Here is a 23,750-nt window from a genome sequence, read left to right as displayed (position 1 = left end):
ATAGACATAAGATTGCTGTCAAATTTAAACCGACATCACGAGATCCGCTGCCAAGGTCCTCTTCAAAACAAAATCACCGACGTACGCAATAAGTAGTGAGTCTCTAGCAGATAATTTTATTTGATTGTTACCCCTCTCAGACTAAAAATCATTGAAACAGTTCTTGGCCTATCAGTAAATAATTTAAGTATCAATATTGCAATTTTTGTTGGTCTGTCCTCTCCTCCTCTCCTTATCTCACTCTCATTTTATTTCTCTTTTTACCACTGTATTTACGTGTACCGATATTCACACGTCTGGTTACTGAATACAATTAAAAGTAATCTTTTTATTCCTTTCTTTACCACTGTATTTACGTGTACCGATATTTACACGTCCGGTTACTGAGTACAGTTAAAGGTAATCTTTTTATTTCTCTCTTTACCGCTGTATTTACGTGTACCGATATTCACACGTCAGGTTACTGAGTACAATTAAAGGTAATCTTTTTATTTCTCTCTTTACTACCGTATTTACGTGTACCGATATTCACATGTCCGGTTAGGTTACTGACTACAGTTAAAAGTAAGCTCTTATTTCTCTCTTTATCTTTGGTTTTATGTGTACCGACATCCACACGCCAGGTTACTAAATTCATTTAAAAGTAATTCTATTTTCCTCTTCATATCTGTATTTATGTGTACCAGGGTTCACACTCAGGTTATTAAATATAGTTAAGGGAACTTATATCCCATTCTCGTTCCTCTTAATACCGATAATAAAACCTTGTTAATTTCTACAGTCGTACTGTGACTACAACCAATTGAAGACCTATTATTTTAATATTATTGTCAATTTTTTATTTATTTTAATACTATTGCACTTATTATCGATAGTATTCCATATCATTTTATTCTTATTTTTCTCGTACTCTTACTAGTTTTGTAATACAAATTAACCAAGAACCGTTTCCCCAAATAAAAATAAAGTATTAACGTTTCCTCGAGGGTTCTTAGTGGATCCTGCCACCCTCAAGAAAATTAAGTCGAGCACCAAAGTAAAGAAACGGTGCCGTAACCATCGTACAGTCAGAGTCGCGGCCAGGGTTTTAGCAGATAAAAATCTCATAGTAGATTTTTCAAAAATAAATGTAGTTATTTAATTCACTTATAGCTAAGCAAACAAACTCACAAACTAACAATGAAACCTCCCCTCCTATTTCAATAAACATTCTTCCTCTTCTTCCTCCTTCAAGAAAGCCGGAATCATCCCGCTCACCTGATCCTTCTCCTCGTACCACCATCGATCCCCCTTCCCCTTCACACCCCATAGTATCGCCCTCTCACGAACAACTCTCCCCATCTCCTTTCGATTTACCGGCCCCTTCCAACGAAATTCCCTCTATCTCTGAACCCCCTTCACGACCACCCTCATCAGCTTCCACCATCACCTTGAGCGATTCACCTCATCTTCCCCCAAAATTTACCTGATTCTCAAAAAGAATCAGATAAAATTTGGGAGACCTTTCGTGAGGTTGCCGAGGTCGTCGTCGATCTCGAGAAAGAAAATGCAAATTCCACTGAAAGGGAACAACCCAATAATTCCAAACACCAAGAACCTCCTCGTTCCCTGCCTCTGGATCCTCTTCAATATTTAATCAATAACCTCCCAGAGATCCGACATCACCTTCCAGACGGCTCGTATACAATCGAGCCTGGCCCTGTCGACTTACAAACCCTGTATTCCGTCCTTACATCCAACCCTGCGGGATCCGTTATCTCGTGGTTCCTCCCTGGGTATAGATATCCCTCGCCGTTCCAATAGAGGCTCTCTGGAAGAAATTTCCCCCTTCCACAATTACTTTTCAGGAATTATAATTCCTTCCCTGCCCTTTCCCTTAAAATTTTAAGTATTATTGTATAAATACCAGTCAGGTAATAAGTCCTTTTTTTTCCTCCACTTCCAATTTATCTGACTGACGTCCTTCCGAATTAATGTAACACCCACGAACTTCCATACACTCACCACACAAACACACACACACTCAATCCATTAATAAGCTAAATTAATCTAATGGTAATGTTAATAAGTTTTTAAATCTTATATATCTATATTTTCGTTTTTATTAATAAATGCATAAAATTAAAATTTTAATTTTTTAATCAAATGTATTAACTTTTTCAAAACACATTCCCTGACTCCCAGATCGCACAAGGTCTCGTTTCGCGTAACAGGGATTAAATTCCCTTACCAAAAAGGGATCACCGAACGAACGGCCTACTGATCCAGTAAAAGAGATCCTCGAGGTCTTTGACCAGGTCCGGCCTTGCACAGTTCGTTCGAGTCGAGAGCGTTAAGATTTTACGTGTTTCGACAAGGGTAAGTTCCGTTCTTCCGTTAGCTCATTCTTTTTCCGAGTCTGGAGATAACACATCAAACAAACGTCGATGAACATCAAACGAACCTCGATCAACATAAAAACGAACCATGATCGGTTATTGATCGATAAATCAACTACATGTTTAAAGATGTTAAATATTCCACGTTTATTGTCTGCTAAAAATGCAGGCTAACAAAAAAATGCATCACATACTGTAATATGCTACAAGGAGAGGAGAAAAAAATAATAACACACATGTATTTTAACAATAGTTTACTATAAATATAGATTGATCGAACTTTTATGATAATGATTCGACCACCAATTGAATATTTTAAATACATTTTACAAAGCACAATTTCTTACATGTTTATCGCAGCGCAGAGTAGCATCTAAAGAAGAAACGTCTTTCGTAGTCGTTATCCAATATCTCAATAATAAGGCCGATTCTCGCATCATCTTCCAGTAAATTTGCCAACCATTCTCGTTTTTCATGTCCCTTAACGTACACTCGAGAAGATGCATCTTTCGACGCCACGACATCAGTGATTAAACGTTTGGCCATGTAGTATGGAATGTTTCCATCTTCCAATTGCAGATTGTGATGTTTTCCAATCAACTATGCAACTTGAGATCTCTCAGATCTCGTGAGTAAACGGAATGATGTAAAACTCGTAAAAATATAATGAGAGAGTACAGATCCTTTTGTCAGAATCACAATTTCTTTCACAATAAATTTTCCTCCAATAATAAATTTTTGCAGATCCACCAACGTTGGCACAACCATAATGAAAAGATATTGACGAGAACTACGACGGACGACTGATGTCAATCATCGAGTATCGCAAGTTTTATAATGTGTTAACATTGGAGGGGATTATTCCTGATTCATGTAATTTTACGGACAACATTTGTCAACGGGTAATATTCAACAATGCGATTGTGCAAGATGAGGCAATATGCGATAGTATTTGCGGGTACGTCTTGCTTACATTCAAATTCTATTCTTACGTCCACGGTAGCAATTACCGTGAGAGAACCGCACTCTAGAAATTTTGCCATGGTAAATAATGCATTATCATTATTGCATTCGTAATAAGATTTACGAAAACGCGAATATATGTCGAATAAAATAACGTATCTCTTTTTATCAAAATCCAAATTCAAATTATACGGATAAAATTCAAAGTTTAGATAGAGTAAAATTCAGAGTTTAACGTTAGCCAATTTGCAGTCATCGAATTTGGTAATATCTTTCGATTCTACATTTTTTCTATCAGTCTGTAGTGCAAAGATTACGTATCGCGGTTTCTCCAGCTGAGAAGCAACTTTCACAATCCACGAATGCTTGGTCGTACTGTGTAGCAAAAGAAATTTGTTTAGATCCTACGAGCGGAAACTCATGTTCAAGTATCTACCGCTCTCCAACGCTCGTAGCAAGGACAGTTTATTAATTTCGTTCAATATTACGTGAGGCATACGCCATTGTATCTTGAATAATTCAATCTCAGCTTCAGCCGCATGAGTTCCAAATAAACAATTGTTGTCGTTGCGCGAACGTATTAGAATCAATTCGTGACGAGCGTTAATCACAACACGCTTATAATCCTTGCAAAATCCCAGCATGTTGAGCGGCACGCAAAAATTGAAGTAACCTTCGCCGCCATTATTTGCAACTATATTCCACGCAGCATTGTGCAAGATTTTATTTCTCTCGTGTGTTAAGGAGATGTAGTTTTTAATCGTGCAAGTTATTCCAACGTTTTTGTTGCGATCAATTTTCACACCGTTGAGTTTATACCGAAGTTTATCAAACATGAATGCAATGCAATTATTTCCCAATATCATTAGTGTGGTCTAAAAAGATAAACTGTCTTTATTTTAAATAAAATGCAGCATTAAAAGGTGTTACAGATAGACGGAATCCGATAGTGCACAATGCTAATTGGCCAATGAACATTAGAACCTTCTGATTGGCTAACCGTGCTGGTTACCCTAGGCATCGGTCAATATGTATGGTTGTGTGCTATCGGGATGTGTGCTAACGTGACCCTCTCTTACAGATAATCAAGAAAAAGAAAAGAATACAAAGGTAAGTTATCGGACTGACAAAAATCGCGACCTGATATCGAGAGTAAACGGTCTTGTTTTTAGAGTGACTTTGTCTCGACTGCCTCGCACGTGGTCTCCTTCTCTCCTCGCACGCACGTTAGTCCCACGCGACCAATAATATTGATACACGATCGATCTCGCTGGAGACAACGAAAAGATTCAAATCCCTACACTCGGCCGTCCTGTTGCAGCATTCGCCCCGAATGCTCGCATCCTTCTTCTTCGGTAGCTATTTCAGAAATTTTTTTGTCGTCGTTACCATCAATCCAGGGCTTCATGAAGTCTAAAGCCGATAATGTTTGAAGAGGTCCCTCATGCTCACCAATTTTGCGCAACGTGTAGCGGTTATTGCGCAGGACCTTCACGATCTCATATAGCCCGAGATATTTAGAAGCCAGCTTAAGTCCAGGGCCGTATTGCGTACGTCGAATAGCCACCAGATCTCCCTCTCAATAATTAAGAGGTACCTTTCTCCTCCTATCGAAGTTTCTTTTATTTTCCTTCTGAATCTGAATGATGTTCTCTCTTCCTTGTAGCCTTAACTCCTTTCGATCGCTATCAAATAAAGCGATGTGTTCGCTCTCTAGCAACTCTTTAACATCGAATTTTTTGCGAGTGCGTGGATCAACTCCAAATAAGATACGGAAAGGTGTTATATTAACACTTCTGTATGGCGTCATATTCAAATATGATTAAGCAATATCGAGGTATTTATACCATTCGTCGTGTTTTGGCGCAGGTAGTTTGGTTAATAATGATATCAATATGCGATTTACTCGTTCGACCTGACTGTTAGATCGCGGTACTCCTGTGGTTGTTAGGCTATGCTTTATGCCCTCCGATTGACAGTAATCCCTGAACTCCCCCGAAGTAAATGCTGAACCCCTATCCGACACGACTCGTCTGGGATTGCCGAAAACAACTGACTGTTTCCCTAAGCGATTAATCACTTCGTGTTTGTTGATTTGGTCGCATATAACTAAGTAAATTTGGAGAACGCATCGATGACCACTAGGATATGTACATAACTTTTTCTTGTAGATGACAACGGGCCCAGATGATCGATGTGGTACGTATCAAGCGGCATGCTTCCCTTTTCGATAGGATTCAAGAAGCATTCTTATTTTCGCTCTGCTAAAATGCATATGATGCAATTCGCTACCACGTTCTCGATCTTGGCGCGCAAATCAGGAATCCAATAGTCAGCTTTTGTTAATATTTCCGTCTTATTGACTGTAAAATGGCCTTGTTCGTGCATCTTCCTTATTATCTGCATCTGCATCGCTTTAGGAACTACCAGTCATATATCATCGTTCACTTCTTTGTATAAGATTTCCCCTCGAATCATGTAGCCGTTCGTCTCCTCTCGCTGATTCGTCTCAAGCCGTCGTCCTCTCTCTGTGCTTTTCTTAAACGCGCAGTTAGTCCTCCCCTGCACTCGCTCACAGTCAGATAATGTGGTAATGGATTTCGGCTCAGGGCGTCGACATGTCTCATACTCTTCCCAGGGCGATATTTCACTGTGTACTGGAACTCCTCCAGGAGCAATGCCCATCGAGCCACTCGGACGCATAAATCCTTCTTTGCCATCGTTCACTTCGTAGAGCAAACGGCTGACAATCAGTGATGATCTTAAATGGCGTGCTTAACAAGTATATGCGGAACCGTTTGAGCGCTCTTACAATCGCGAGAACCTCCAATTCATTGCTTGTATATTTTTCTTCTATCGGGGTCGTTTTGCCGCTCGCGTAGTATACTGGGTGTAACATTTGATCTTCGTTATTTTTCTGCAACAATATTGCTTCATAGCCGTATTTTGACGCATCGGTATGAAGCTCGGTCTCCACATCTACGCGATACAAGCCCAGCACCGGTCGCTCGCTCAATACAGTTTTTAATCGCCTAAACGCTTCGTTCTCGGCCGCAAACCAAAACGGCACCCCCGCTTCTAACAAATCTGACAGAGGTCGGGCCATCATACTGTAACCTGGGACGAACTTACGAAAATATCCGCTTAAGCCCAAGAACGCTTGAACCTGGCGCACGCTCCGCGGTTTGGGAAAACACATAACCGCTCTGGTTTTCCGCTCGGATGGACGAACCGTTTTGTTTTCGATGACGTGACCCAAGAATTCTACCCTCCTCTGCAAAAAACAGCATTTTTTCCAGTTCATTATTAACCCGGCGCGACTTGCATTCAAAACAATTTTAAGATTTTTCACCCCGTTACTTTCGTTGTCCGAAATCACAATTAGATCATCCATATATACCAACATGATTTTTTCTCTAGTCAAGTCTCGAAACACCGCGGCAACAAATCTCTGAAAAACGGAAAAAAATTGCACAATCTGAATGGCATCCGCAAAAACTCGAATTGGCCATCAGGCACGACAAACGAAGTATATTTTATACTTGCTTCGTCCATGCGAACGTGAAAAAAACCATTCTGCAAATCGAGCGTGCTGAAAATCTTCGCGCCCTGCAACTGATCCAGTTGGTCTTCTATTAAAGGAAAAGGATATCGGTCCTTTATTATTGTTTTATTTAACAGTCTATAATCAATGCACAATCTATATGAGTCGATTTTTTTTTACGAGAACAATAGGGCTCGCGAACTCAGAAGCCGAAGGTCTCACAATACCTCGCCCTTCTCATTCCTCGATCTGCGTATTTACAATGTCTTTCTCGGCCTGAGACAACCGTCTTGCTTTTTGATATGTCGGTTCGTCGTCTTTTAAAACTAACGTCATTTTAACATCGACTTCCCGCGATTTATTCGGTTTATAATTTTCAATCAGATTCGCTATCTCTCGTCTATGGTCCGCATCGTGTACGTACGCAATATCTATTTCGCTCGCACATTGTATTGCATCTATCGCTAAAATTTCCGGTCGCTCTTCACAGTCGGTCGTCTGTTCGCATATCGGTTTTATGGAGATTACACCTCGCCTCGCATTGACCTCTATCGAATCCAGAAAATCGGTGCCAATTAACAAATTATATTGCACTACCGCGTTGGGAACAACGTGCACACATATTGTATACAGATTTCCATTAAAGCCCGCGTCTCGAAACATCCCAACGTCGTCGCACGATAATCCCCGACTCCGCGAAACTCTACTCAGGATGCTCGTAATCCGGGTGCTCCGCACAATGAGTATTCACTCACACGCATCATAGAGATATCACTACCGGTATCTATCAATGCCGCGATAGTCCGATTGCCGATAGTTACTTCTTTTATATATTTTTTACTAGCCGTACGTGAAATAGACGCAACCGTCGCTTTTCTTGACTCAATATTTTTTTTCGGACATTTTGATGCGATGTGTCCATATCCGCGGCACTCAAAACATTTAACACCCAGTTCCCTTACAGGGCAGTTCGCACTTATGTGTTCACGCGCACCGCAATTAAAACAATGCTTGTCACGGGCGTTTCTTTCCTTGTCGTCGCTCCTCATGGCTCCATTACATCGTCGAGACTGCTCACTCTTTACTCCTCCACCGCTCCGTCCGTCCCGTCGGCCACAGCTCGGCACGTCGTGGTCACGCAAACTCACTCTTTCGAACGCATTTAAAAGCGCATCGGTCGTCGTAAATCCCTGTAGGCGCACTTGATCGTGCAACGCCACGTCCGGGATACCGTCTGATCTACGATCTGTTCGACCAGTTCGTCTTGGTCGACTGGGACACGATTGCCCATAATTAACTTCTCATAAACATATTCATAGAAGCTTTCATCCTTTTCCACACGCGATTCTCGAATTTTTTCCGTAGCGTACCTTTGCTCTCCCGGCGTAGGAACATTGCTCTTAGTTTGTTGAGAAGTTCTTCAACTGGGATGGTTAAATATTCCAATTTGGAATGAAACCACTCCAATGTTTTCTTTTTCAGTTTCATACCAATCAATAACCTTGACGTGATCGTCCTCTAATTGATACGTCACTTTGAGAAATCGTAACTGTTTTTCCCAGGTGTCAAAATTGCCGCCGACGCCATCGTACTCGCTTAGAAGATCCGCTATCGTCGTCAGATTCATGCGTGTTTGCAATTGCGGCACCTCAGCCATCTCACCTCTTCGGTCATCGCCGAAGACCGCCATCCTTGCTTCGCCGCCGCGATCCACAAAATCCTCCCGCCGCGTCCCACGCAGCATCGCAATTTTACGATGGGCTAACTCGAGCTCTTGTTCGACGAGCTCCTTTGCTCGTCTGATATAGTCCATTTCCCGTCGCCGCGGTCCACTCTCATATCTGTCGGTCCGCTCCTCCCCGTCGTCAGTATGGTCCGCTACCCTCATCTCCTCCGGCCATCCAAGATCCCGACGGATCATTCTCCATTAGGCGAGTAATAAGCTTGATTTTGGTTCCCGTCATCGATAAACCACGCGCGCTCAATTTTTCCTTCAGTTCAGTCTTTAAAATCGTTAGGATCATACATTTCAAAGCTTTCCGGCGAAGTATTGTTCAGCCAATCACCACGCTGCACGTCTTCTGGTCCGCACCCACACCCACGATCGCACTCGTTAACGCTTGATCCACCGAAATTTTCCGTTACCTACGTGCGTACGTCACTTGTCTAGCAACCCGCCATGCACCTCACTCCCAACGATCCCTGTGCACTTGCGAACCTTCACCTTTTCGTTGATATTTCGTCTCCATCTCGTCTCTCACCGATCTCCCGTTACCAATCGCTCACTGATCTCGGACGAGTCCCCAAATTATGTGTTATAAAAAGATAAACTGTCTTTATTTTAAATAAAATGCAGCATTAAAAGGTGTTACAGATAATCAAGAAAAGGAAAAGAGTATAAAAGGTAAGTTATCAGACCGACAAAAATCGCGATTTGATATTGAAAGTAAACGGTCTTGTTTTTGGAGCGGCTTTGTCTCGACTGCCTCGCACGCGGTCTCTTTCTTTCCTCGCTCGCACATTAGTCCCATGCGACCAATAATATTAATACACGATCGATCTCGCCAGAGACAACGGAAAGATTCAAATCCCTACATTAGTTTATCCTTTTTCCTTATCGTCAATTTTCCCTCCACGTAAAGGAATCTTTCACACAGTAACGTGTACAAATCTTAATGCTGTACAGGTATCCGTATCTCGTCGCTATATCTAAGTGTTGTATTTGCGTATGGATTGTACGTATGAGTTTCAATCTTTACTATACGGTCGTCAAAGATCGGTTCGCTTTCAATGTTCAAAATGTCAATCATTCTTTCAATTATTTCGTACAACAAATCCCAATAATTTTATAAATTCACGATTCAACGCGTTGAGCTTCTTTTTATCGCAACCAGACATCTAATTATTGTCACCAGACACTGCTCGCCTTCTTGCAAAAGTATTGTCTCTCGTAAAGATATTGGTATTCTGAGCTCACATTTATCGCTAAATGTGCCTCTAAATGTGCCTTAGATGACGCGCTAAATGTGGCGGTATTTTAAGCGCACATTTAACAGCGCATTTAGAGGCGGACCGCCATGTTTAGCCTAAAAGTGCAATTTTATGGTGAAAATCCTATTCTGAGCCACATTTATAGCACGTTTATGCCATATCGATAGATGCGCCGCTAAATGTGGTCGGAGGCATATTTTAACAATATAAAAGCGCTCTGTGCGTAACAGTTACGGTACGATTGATAAGTTTAATTAAATGATTTTATCAACGTTATATGATTGATTTTGTTAATAAAATGGATATATATCAAGTTTCTTACAATTAATAAAGATTTTATACAACAATAATTATGATATTTGGGCACTTTAAAAATTTTCTTTATCTTAATAATGCATGAGTGTAAAGCGAAGTATATAAATTGCGAAAAGTTAATACAATATTACTAAACTAGAAAAGTACATACAAAAGTACAAAATAAATACAAAAATATATACAAAAGTACGAAAGTACATAATCATGGATGTATTTTGGAAGATATTGATCATGCAATTGAAGTTTGGGAAATAAATGCAGTACGTGAACGTAAGTCGCGAGTGTTTCGAAATAGAATAGATGCTTTTGAAATTTATAATGAAGTTGTAAATTTATCTTATGGCGCGTAATTGACCGCGCGATGACCAATCACAGTGCCGCCATAAACGAGCAATTCGCATGAAGTATGACATGATAGTCAAAATGTACCTCTAAGATAAAGGCGCTATAAATGTGCGGTGAGAATATGACGGATTTTAGTCGTATTACCAGAACATTTATCAGCGCCTCTAAAAGTGATCTATAAATGTGCCACTAAATGTACGCTCAGAATACGGGCCATTGTCTCTCGCGTGCTCCGTTTCATTTAACACGAGCATACTATTTTTAACGTCGTCGTACGTGCATTCGTACGGTAATTTCCTCTCCTAGAAAATCGAACAATCAACCTTCCTGATCCACAACACGTATCGTTAAATCAAATGCTTCGCACGACGATTGGCAGATAAATGATTTGCGCGGGCGTTTCCGATATCTTATATACCGGTGGTACGCTCGGAGAAAATTCATGTATTATGTGTACGCGCTTGCTATTGCTGTATACACCAGCGGTTACACTGCATTCTATACGAATAATATTTACGTTAATAATATTTATCGGCACATCCGATTCGTACCATTTCTGCAGCTGCAATACACGATTCGAGAATTCCAGCAACGATCCTACGTTGTTGGGCTTATTAAAATTTATTCGAGTGAGTATAAAATGGCCACGTATCTGATTGGCCAATTCAAAATAGGACTCTCTGATTGGCTAATCGTTGCTGGTGACCTTAAGCATCGCTCGATATGATTGGTGGTGTCCAATCCGAACGTGACCATTTCGGACGCTCCCAATTTATTCTGTATGCGCATTTAATTTTACTTTTCAACGTATTATGACTAGCGCGAATTACTATTGGATATTTCTCATCATTGTTATTAACAATGTTGTAGGAATCAAATTGTAAAATTGCACTCGTCAGATATTCATTTATACCATGCAATTCGTACGATCCTTCGGGAATCGTAATTTCCTTGTCGTCGTTGTCAAAGTAAAATTTATTATTAGAGGAATTTACGTTCGGTATCGTAAGATAAGTTTCAAAATCCATTAAACCAAATTCGTAATCGTCATTGTTCAAATCTATGGCTGGAAAGTAACTTACAGCAAGAACGCTTCTTTTGCCAGTCAACGTAAGTGTCAGTGACATGTCGAATACTGACAATAAGTCACGACAGTAGTGTTAGACTTTAAATTTAATCGTTTGAAGAAATTGTAGACACAATTGTTCGCAAATACTCTGATTATAATTTTGATAAGACGCGCGATTGTATTCAATTTTTCTTACATTCTGTCCAAAATATTGCACCAACTCCTCGGGCGATCGAAGATTTCCAAAACTGTCAAAATATATAACACCATCTCTCCTCTTTGCGTATGCTACCCAATGAATATTGGGGCCCTCAACGTCGTCCAATTGACGATACTGCTCTCGTTTCATCGCACGCCTCCTATCGGTAAATTATTGCTCATGAAAACGCCTCTAAGGAAAGGTATGTGCATACGTCTTGCAAGTTGTTCCAATTGTACGTTAGTTGTTACACTCGCAGTCATTTTTAACGTTTCTTCAACGTTTTTTTTTCTTAGCAGTCGTTGAGAACTTTCGGCTACGCTTGTACGGAGTGAGATAAAATCCACGATCTTCCATAGCACGATTGTGACGTTGCATTTCTTCAAGCTGGCGTTGCGCGGCCTTGCTATTGTTTACCGCCTTTGCGATACCCGCTGCTCCACCAACCAAAAAACAGACTACTTTCAACAATGATAAAATCGGTAAAATACCACCATGCTTTGCTACTGGAAGTATTCGTTTTTTCAACGTCTGTTTCTTTTGCGGTGATTTTTTCATCTACATTCCCATGCCAAATTTCGTTTTTGCCTTCATGGCCGTACAAACAACTGTAGCAGCCGCTCTTTCCATCAAAAGACGAATTCTTCGCGGTAATACGTTCCCGCGCCTTCGCAGCTAGTATATGATCCGCAACTTGTCGTTCGCTGATGTCGTTGCTTTGCGAGTAAGCTATATCGTGCTCGCGACAAGCGGCGTCCAATGGATTGATACCTCGATCTAGCCAATCGTTCTTTTAAACGAGTTCTCGGTCCAAAACTGATATCCAGAAATATGCAATTCGATAGGAAGCACATTTATCGCACGATTCAACAGACCGCTACCTCTTATAATTCTCTTTGATATTCGTAACAATCTTTTATAAATGGTGCTGGACCGTCGATATGTATTTGCTGCCACAGTAAATTATAATGTCGCAAACATCTACGATACCGTCGTACTTCAGAATTAACCTTTATATGTTCGAGAAGTTTGTCCCACAGTCGTTCCACGTAGCGGCTAAACTGTCTCAATAAAATAATCTTTGATATATATTACAACTGTTCAGAGGTAAGCTCGAGAATATCACAAATGTCAACCAACATGAAAAAACCTTTTTAATATTGAGCGGTTTCGATTCGGCGCACATCTATAAATAAGTCCTCCCATGATTCATTCTCAAAATGCGGTTTGTGCGGCAAGCGACGATCATAATCAAAGTTATAAATTTTGACAATAGACTAATGAAAAAGAAATACGCAAGCATAAAAACATGTTACCAATTACTATACGCGGTATTATTTGCGGTCCTTCGAATTGTGGTAAGACTAATGTATTGATAAGTCTAATTGAAAGTCCATACGGTATTCGCTTTGAGAACCTGTACGTATACTCAAAATCGCTTCAACAACCGAAATATCAATATTTGGAAAATTTATTGACACTGATAGACGAAATTTGTTATTTTACATTCTCTAATAATAATGAAGTTCCTCCAAGCGAGGCGCTTCTAAATTCCATTTTTATCTTTGATGACGTGGCGTGCGATAAACAAGATACGATAAGAAAGTACTTTGCAATGGGTCGACACTCAAGCGTTGACTGTTTTTATCTTTGTCAAACGTATGTCAAAATACTCAAGTATCTTATACGCGACAATGCGAACCTATTGATTTTTTATTTAAACAGGATAGTACAAACCTGAAACATGTGCACAATGATCACGTAAATACTGACATGTCATACGACGATTTTCACGTATTATGTCAGAAATGTTGACAGCACAAGTATGGATTCGTAGTTATTGATAAAGACAGCTCGCTGACCAATGGACGATATAGAAAAGGATTTAATGAATTTACGATACCGTAAAGTGGTCAGTCACTTTCAACACATCAGTCTAACAACGTTTACAAAATATTTATCATGATAAACAACAATGATGAACGTGAGAAGAGTGCAAGAGAGATTGCAAAAACAAGCTAATCAATTTGCAAAAAATATCGCGCTTTAAAAACTAGTAAAATTGAGGAAGACGTCGCTTTCGAGAGACATTTTAAGCAATCACTGAACCTCTAAAACAAATTGTTGAGAATACCATCGATGTGAAATCTGATGCGTCGAAACTGGAGCCGTTTGGTATACCCGGAGAAGAACAAGAGAGCATAAAGCAGAAACGATCAAACATTTCATTGACTTATGAAAAAAAATCAAACGGAGGGTGAAAACGATCAAACGAATCATTGATAACTTCTACACCAAATTAATCAAAGCGAATAAAACAATCGACTCCGATGAAAGCTGTACAACAACCTCAAATAATCCCGTCTCCTTCCGTTGAAGAAATTTTTGAGACCACGCCCGATTGTGACGTCGGTTCAACGTCAATTACAAACATCCGAAGAAAATGTTGCGAGAACATCTTAGTCCGCTCGGACAAAGATATATCGAAGTAATTTTGAGCCAAGATAAAAATAACGGGATGGATTACGTATACGGTGTTAAATTTTCCAACGAAGGAATGATGCTCGGCGATAAACATTTCGAAGTGGATAAGAATGATAATATAATCATCGATGGAGTAAAATATGCGAGGACGCCGGGTCTCTACGAATTAATTTTCAAGAGAATTCCCGACGATGCCGTATATACAGAGGACGATATGCATAAATATAAAAGTATATTACTGGCGACAAACGCGCATAGACGCGGCAGTAATGTGTGTAATCCAGTATTGGGTAACAAAGGATACAAATATAAATATATAATAATCGCTTCATTATCTCTTATCAAAAGAAAAATTGGAAAAGGTATAAACCTATCACACTATGACACTGAGTGAAAATAAAATTGAATACGTGCATTGGAACGATCCTAACGAATTAATAGATCGTTTGCGACTGCTGGAAGCTTCGCGTCGAGCAGGCAACAATGCCTATGACAATGAAATCTTGTCAATTATCGAAGAATTTCGCAAGGCAGGTCTTATTATAAATTAAACTGCATGTTGACGATACTAGTCATTCTGTCAATATTGCTGGTATTGAAATGTCAATTAATAAATTTGGAGTATTGCTCGGAACATCGAATAAATCATACTATGAATGGAACGGATTACTAAGAAATTATGTGCGAGATAACACTCTGTATTTGACTAGCGCCGGCTTTGACGGAAGGTTGCGCAAGATACGACGTGTAGCGCAACCGGAAGATGATAACGACGCTGTTAACAAACGGTACGTTGAAATGAGTGTTGAACTTTTGAGGAATCGGCAGAAAGAAATTGAGAAAACAATTATTGGTTCGAAACGCACGTGCAAACTCTTCAGATAATGATGCTTGAGATATAGAAAATGCTTCAAACACGTGTGCAAACTACATCCGACTCAGGAAAAGACACATAAAGAATGATACATGAATTTTTGCATTATTATGAAATATGCCACGATCAAACATGCAAGAAAAGAAAAACAACTCTGAAAAGCGACAACTCGTGGAAGAATTGTACGCTCCGGCGAGAAGAAATTTTCCGCGTAGACGCGTTATAGTACGCGGATACGACGACTTGTGGCAGGCGGACGTGGTCGAGATGCGTCCTTATGCTCAAGTCAACAAAGGTTTCAATTACATACTCACTGTTATGGATGTGCTGAGCAAGTATACGTGGGCCATACCGCTAAAAAGTAAGAGCGGAAACGAAATGTCTGAAACGATCGCAAAAATAATTCGAGATGGTGGAAGATGTCCGAAAAATTTTCAAACTAACACAGGAAAGGAATTTTACAATGCAAATGTGCAAAAACTCATGAAGAAACATAACATTAATCATTATTCAACTTATTCCATCATGGAAGCCTCGGTCGTGGAACGATTCAACCGCACTTTAAAGGTTACACACCAAATTGGTGTGTAACCTTTATCAAAAATGGTCTTGACCGAAGTGTTTAAAATTGTCAAAATACAGAAAACTAATCCCGCGACATATCTACTCGAAGATTCGCTTGGAAATCCAGTAGCCGGAGGATACGAATACGAGCTACATAACGTTGCTAACCCCGATGTGTATCTCATAGAAAAGGTGATACGTAAAAAAGGAGATGAGGTTTTTGTGAAATGATTGGGACTTGATAAATCGCACAACTCTTGGATACATAAAAATAATTTATTATAATTTATTAAAATAATTTATTATAAACATATAATATAATAAAAATATACATAAATTTACACAAAAGAATATATAATTTATATTTACAATTATTTACAATGGTATTTTATAATGTCCCCACGGTAATGTATTAGTAGTTGTAGGTACGATATACCGCTTGTCGTCGTACGGACTTAGAGCAATTTTTGTTTCGTGAATGGTGTATACTTCGTGCATTTTTGATCTTATACACGATTGACTACGCGTCATTTCAATCTCTTCGTTTAAACACCGCGTATAATCGTCAAACGTTATCGTTCTCGCGACAACGTTACTCTTGATACCTTTTACTTTTTTCGTATCCTTCTTACGATCTACGCGCAACATGTACATTTTTGCTCTAAGTCCGACTAATTCGGTCATTACGGTACCGTTGTTTTTATCCTTCATTAGACCCGGTATCTTTTTATTCACGAGCGGTATACCGTACGCATTGTCTATCGCATAGTCGCCCGTATCAAATCTGCTGATGTCGCGTTTCATATTCTTGTACACATCGTTGCACTCTATGTGATATATGAGACTATTCGTGTCGATGTACATGACTTTGCATCTCTTTCGATACATTGGCACCATATAATCGTGGTGAAATTCGTACAAACACGTTTTGGATATATCGAAAATATACATACCCACATAAATTGGTTTATAGAATTTCACCTCGAGTTTACGTAATTCTACAGCGATTAGATTTTCCGAAAAACGCTCCTTCTATGAAAATTTGGTTTTGCAATCAATGCTTCTGCGCCGTACCTTCCGTCCCATTTTGTTAAAAGTTTAACATCTACGCGATTGCGCACATTTTCCATCGTTTTGCCAAACACGACATTATTCATCAGTTTGTACAAATTTTTTTCAAAATCATTTTTTGCCAGTGTTCTAAATTTTGTGTTGAGTTCGATATAAGTACGGAGCCATGGAGATTGAGTGAATTGATAATATACGATGAATTTTTGTAACACGAAGACTGTGACGTGAATATTACTGCAGGTTGTGGTAGTGTATCATGTAACGCTTCTTATCGTATAAGGTTGCGAGAAGCTTGTCCTCACGCTTTCCAGATGGTTCGTCATGTGTCGGACAAAACGGTAGGTCAGTGTGCGAATTATGAAAATGTTACGGATACTCGAAGTCGACTTCGAGGATGTAGCCTATAAATGAATCGAGCGCGATCGATGATACATCAAAATTGGAAACATTATCGACCCACTGAAAATCGGTATAGAACAATAGTTGGTACATTGCCCATCCGTATAAATAATTAACATCGAAATACATTAAGTACTTTGATGGTTTCGATGAATCATACGACTGCATGTACTTGTTATTAGCACGCGCGTACCTGCTGGAACATTGACTCAGACCACCGCGTATACCTCGTTCGATAAATATAACCATGTCAATGTCTGTGAGTAATTCAAGTGTAATTTTCGTATGCTTTAACATGGCGTCCCACGTGTAGCCGAGAAGAGTATAGTAATACGCGGGGTCGAGCCCATAATTCTTGATACAACTCTCGCGGAAATTTTCAAAAATGTCTGCTAATAACAAGACATCAGTTTTGAGGTATAAATCGCTATATTCGCCTAGCGTTCGAATGAGAATCGCTTCCACACAGTCTCAACGGGCGCGTAATCGCTCTCGGATACTGTGTTATCAGTCAAGGAGCTGTAAAATGATTTTCGCGATGGTAAACACGCATCTTGCAATTTATCTACGCAGTCAATGTACTCGTACGGGAAGACGCCTTTTCTTAATAAATTGAAATCTTTGGCAGATAAATTTTTAAATTCCAATTGTAAAATTTTGAGTTTATCCTTGTTCAGAAAAGATACCAATTTGTCAAGACTTGTTGTGAGAAATTTATATGAATCTATGAAACGTAATTTAATGTGATTTCCCGGTTTGTCTTTCGTACCTTTAACATGTTTTGTAAATAAAATATATTTTTCTTTTGTTATTGGAAGTAAATCGATTTCCCCTTCGAACGCTGTGGCTATTTCCTCGATTATAAAATGAGAATCATAACCGGATAAATTGTGAAATACTATAGGAATGCAAAAAGATTCTTTGTAATTTAAATTGCAATTTGAATGCGCGGGACCTCTGTACCGTCCGGTAAAATGGCAAAGATCGCGTAGCGCGTTTCGTCTTCCACAAATGGGTTCTCACATATATGACACTGAGTTGCGCTTCGAAATTCTTTCCATTTATCTTGCGTCAAATTTACCATGGGGACATTGGTTGTTAAAATATTTTCTACACGTTGCGCCAAATTTTTAAGTTCGTCGGCGAACCGCGCAACACAATTGGCCTCGCGACGAGAATGATACGCGAACAATAAATTATCGTACGAGCAATGTACATAATAAGCGATACTAAATACTTGGTAATGTTGATAAAAATTTTCTTCTTTTTTTTTCGCCAAAACGCACTTCAGGTTGGTGTACACGACGAAAGGTAGTCGCTCCTTCCTATTGTAGATGGTGAATGCGAGCTACTTGTCCTTATCGCTCGGTAATTAGATAGCGCAGTCGTTCATCTTTCCACAGTCTACTGTATGCGACTGTAGTTTCTCGTCCAAATGAAAATAGTGTATGCATCTGTAAAATAAAAGTTAAAATTTTTTTATCCTTGTTTTAAATATTTTTAGGTGATTTTATTAAATATACGTACCGATTGCAAATATCTTTTTGACCATTGTGTTTACTGAGTTGCGAACTCACGAGCCTAGACATATTCTTGATTCATGCGAAATGTCTGATATCTTGCGCATCTTGCACGTAGAGCAAGTTGACGTGTTTGTTCCTCTTTTGCTCCGTAAGGCGAATAGGGACAATGTTTTCGTTCTCGATGGTATATAACATTGATTGAAATGTCATTATAAATTTTAAACTTTTTAATTTGATTAAGAGTGACTGGAAACTCAATATCTTGGAGATTTAGTACTGTTGTATAATGTGGGTACGACAATTGCCGGTCCGTGTGTCCTTCAGCTGGATACAGAGCAGTCACCAACGCCCACGCAAAACATACATTGTCTTGGGATTGCATGTTAACCACTGCTTTATTATTATTTTTCGTGGTAATTGCAACGCAACATTCGGCGCGTATAGGATTATATTTATTTATATTTACAGTCAAATTTAATATGCGCGATAATGCCCATCCGCTATCGCGTTCTTGAAATTCTTCGAGCGAAGTAAGAGTAGGCTCGACGACGCGCCGTTAATACCACTCGCGTAAATCAGATGTATGAAAGAGTTCAAAGTTTCTCGTATTGATTGATTTATTGGCGCGCTTATCGCCCGCCACAAACTCGCCATTAAACACTGTATTCACTTTCACTGTTGTGTTTTGCATAACGTCTTGCACGTGCTCGAGCACAATGGCACTTGCGTCTTCCAAAAATTGACGAGGTTCTATGTGATTATAATTTATAACCGCACCAGTCAAGATACTGTCTTTGAATGCCGTATCGATCTCTCGCCAAATCAATCCATTTTCTTGCGAACTGTATCTTGCACCCGCCTGTATGAAACGTCTGCGTAGCGAATTTTTTAGTTCTTCGAGTCGCGCGATTCGAGCAATCAGCGATTGTCGAATTCCGATTGATAATCGCGGTCGTTTAATTCAACTTTGCTTTTCCAACGACTCGATACATTCGTCACATTGCGTCTCCCACGCAATGTACTCCTCCACCGAATTTACCAGGGTGGATTGCTCCCACACAATTTGCTCCGCCATGTTTTCAGACCAAACAAGATGCACGACTCGAAAATAATGATGGAGGTGCACCTCTTTGCAGCGAATATTATATCGCGATTTATAGACGTTTCTATCACGTATTTCGCGATTTGTCATCTAAGGATGACGTCATCTCAAAAAAAAATTTGCAATATTTCAAATATTAGCAGCCGTACATCGGCGCTCGGAAGATTTGCGGTTTCAAATTACGTAGTCATTTAACATTGACAATTTTGCGACAATTTTGTCACGTACATTTTAAACATTTTAGTAAGATTTATCAGCGTATGGATAATTTGTAGTTTCAAATTATATGCAGCTGCGAGTTACTTTTTGATAATTTCTCACGTACATTTATTAGAATATTCTGGTATGATTTCATCAAAAAATGCTGTCGTACCTCGGCGCATGGAAAATTTTAAGCGCATTCAACTAAAATCTTTGGGGATGATGTAATTATGAATTAGCAACTGTATGTAGGCACTTGGAGAAAAAACTTGCAGTATCAACAATAATCACCTCCACACTGCAATTTGTAGTGCTAAATTGTGTTTTAATATTTAAAATAATTTAGTATCGTATCAATCGCTTGTGATTTCTGCTAAAAGAAGCAATATGAATTATTTCGTCCTGATTACGGACACTCTAACAAAGAAAAAGTAAATTTTAATTTTAAATAATATTTTTAATATATATATATATATATATATATATATATATATATACGTACTATCTTTCACTAGTTTTCTTGATTACAATAAAAAAAAGGGCCTAGCGGAGTAAGCATGTAAAATCTGCCCTTGATCATACAGAGCTGACATTAATATCACAAGTTAGTACCAATATGATAAAACTTTCCACCAAATATTATTTTTAAAAATTCATTTTTTAAGGAGTTATGGAGGGAGAAAGTAAAATCAAAAAATGTATTTTTCTCGAAAACCACTTGACCGATTTTGATGAAAAAAATATATGTTATGTAGACTAATAAAACTAATTAACAAAAAAAAACACCAAAAAAAATTTTTGAATATTTTTTTTGAGGGTGATATTTTGAGGTACCATTTTGAAATTTTTACGAAAATTTTTCTTAAGTGTCTACTATAACATATATTTCTTTCAAATTTTTTAAAATGGTGGAACATAGTTAAAAATACGAAAATCGTAAGCGTCGCGTCACTCCGGCTTAAGCACAGTGCAGTGCCATTCCGCGTTGCGGGTGTTCAATGTGATTTTAATAGCACATATGTACGTCTGCAATTAGCTTATAATATGTATACTTTTTAATTTTTATAGTTTCCAAAGTTTACCATATTCAATTCCGCCAAATATGATACCGATTGTGACAGTTGGTAAGATCCTGTGAAAAATATTTTCAAATCTCTTTCTGTCATTTCCGGAAAATCTAATAAGTCCTTAGATGTAATACTTTGGAAAGGAAGTTTTCGTCGAATGATCGATAAAAACGGAGAACTCAATATCAAATTCGTAAAAAATGAGAAAAATGTGCTTAAAGTTGAAGTTCAGTCTCGACACGTTTCTCGCACAAAATACCGGTGTTTTTTAAGGTATACACTTAACAGCACAGGAATGTCTGGAATAACACATTACGCATGTGAATGCGCTAATGGGCTAAGCACAATTGGATGCTGCTGTCATATTGCCGCAATTATATATTATTTATCTCATGCAAGATATTTAGCGAAAATTTTGAAACCCGCAGAAATACTGAGCGATCTGTTTAAGAAAAAAAATAACATTCCAGTAATAGACAGCGATAGTGAAGAAGATTAAATAAATCGTAGGTGTAGTGAGAAGCAAGGGGACTCACATTCAAAAAGCACCCCGATTTTACGGAAACATAGTGAGAGGCAAGGGGACTCACGTTAAAAAAGCCACCCCGATTTTACGGAAACATAGTGAGAGGTGAGGGGACTCACATTAAAAAAGCCACCCCGATAAGGAGTTTAAAACCATACTGCAACCTCCACGTGCTAAACTCTGGAAACTATAAAAATTAAGAAGTATACATATTATAGGCTAATTGCAGACGTACATATGTGCTATTAAAATCACATTGAACACCCGCAACGCGGAATGGCATTGCACTGTGCTTAAGCCGGAGTGACGCGACGCTTACGATTTTCGTATTTTTAACTATGTTCCACCATTTTAAAAAATTTGAAAAAAATGTATGTTATAGTGGACACTTAAGAGAAATTTTCGTAAAAATTTCAAAATGGTACCTCTAAAATATCACCCACAAAAAAAATATTCAAAAATTTTTTTTTGGTGTTTTTATTTGATAAACATTTTGGAAATTTTTTTTTGTTAATTAGTTTTATTAGTCTACATAACATATATTTTTTTCATCAAAATCGGTCAAGTGGTTTTCGAGAAAAATACATTTTTTGATTTTACTTTCTCCCTCCATAACTCCTAAAAAAATGAATTTTTTAAAATAATAAACAACGGGTTAATTAAAACGACCTGACTAGCCAAAATCATTCAATTTATTCACACGACGTTTCGACCATATGGTTGTGGTCCTTTTCAAGTGTAACTATAAAGAAAATATATAACGGATCAAAAATTATATGGATACAATTTATATCGAATTAAACGCAAACAATACAATATAATGTTGTTAAAAAAATAGTCTACTCACACGTAAATTAAGAAAGAGAAGAAAGAATCTAATGGGACATGTTTAAAAGTAGAACTTAATTATGGAACAATTAAATATGTCACTTAGTTAAAATCAACGGTTATTAAATTTGAGATAAACACAAACAACGAGACACGTCATGTCAACATGAGTTTTTAAACGAAACTGTCAATGTTTAGAAAGAAAAACAGTTCAAACGACCTTTATAATTTTGTTATAAATATTATTTAAATTTTCGGTATCTCTTTGTAGGTTAATCGTGGAGTTAAATTTCTTGATGAAAAACATTTCAGCTATTTGTTTTTTCTTAATAAATTTTTCATCATGTAAAATAACCGGTTTATCCCACTCAAAATCATGTCCAAATTCAACTCTGTGCTTGCTAACAACTGATTGATTGGTAGGATGTAATTTTATATTGTTAAGATGTTCTTTAATACGTGTGCGTACATGTCGTTTTGTTTGGCCTATGTAGAGCGCATCGCAATCTTTACACTGTAATTTATAAACAACATCGGTTCTATTGTCAGTATGTAATCTGTCTTTACCACGCTTAATCAATGTATTAAGTTTATTAGTTATAGTCATAATGATATTTAAATCAGCGTCACACACAATACGACGCAAACAAAAGCTGAAATTTACGTTTGAGATTGAACAAAATAAGTCCATTAGCTTTTTAAATACTACTGTTTTACGTGTGGACAATAGACTCATAACTAATTGGTACAGAAAACCCACTTGGTTGGGAAGATATATCAACTTTACTCGAATCACCCCATGAAATATAAAATTAATACGATTTATAGTCTTGTTGATCATGCTTTACTGCTCTCTGATACTAGATTCCACAATGAGAATTTAAGTACTGTTTATGAAACGCTGCGTAATAATTGTTTCCCTGACAATCTTATTGACGACACATCAAAAAGAGGATTAATTTTTTAAAAAATCGCGACAATTTAGATTTTGACCCCCGGGGAAAGAATTACAACAAAACAGCCGTTTTATTTCAATTCCTTATGTCAATGAATTCAGCTTTTGTTTGCGTCGTATTGTGTGTGACGCTGGTTTGAACGTCGTTATGACTATAACTAATAAACTTAATACATTGATTAAGCGTGGTAAAGACAGATTACATACTGACAATAGAACCGATGTTGTTTATAAATTACAGTGTAAGGATTGCGATGCGCTCTACATAGGCCAAACAAAACGACATGTACGCCACGTAAAGAACATCTTAATAATATAAAATTACATCCTACTAATCAATCAGTTGTTAGCA

At 38.3% G+C, this 23,750-nt stretch overlaps 2 protein-coding genes across 3 annotated transcripts in view; both read right to left on the bottom strand.

Moving 5' to 3' along the window:
• Positions 1 to 23,750, bottom strand: part of LOC140674553 (odorant receptor 4-like) — a 154,510-nt gene that overhangs the window by 124,745 nt on the left and 6,015 nt on the right. The gene's annotated exons all lie outside the window — the stretch shown is intronic.
• On the bottom strand, positions 16,102 to 16,764 carry LOC140674554 (uncharacterized). The gene has a single exon (XM_072908166.1). It carries the CDS (start codon positions 16,675 to 16,677, stop codon positions 16,102 to 16,104), a length of 576 nt encoding a protein of 191 aa, XP_072764267.1. The 5' UTR covers positions 16,678 to 16,764.

The sequence above is a fragment of the Anoplolepis gracilipes genome, chromosome 16 (assembly GCF_047496725.1).
Source record: "Anoplolepis gracilipes chromosome 16, ASM4749672v1, whole genome shotgun sequence".
Classification (NCBI taxonomy): Eukaryota; Metazoa; Arthropoda; class Insecta; order Hymenoptera; family Formicidae; genus Anoplolepis; species Anoplolepis gracilipes.
The sequence above is the reverse complement of the archived record's forward strand: the minus strand, read 5'-3'. Positions and strand labels throughout refer to the sequence as shown.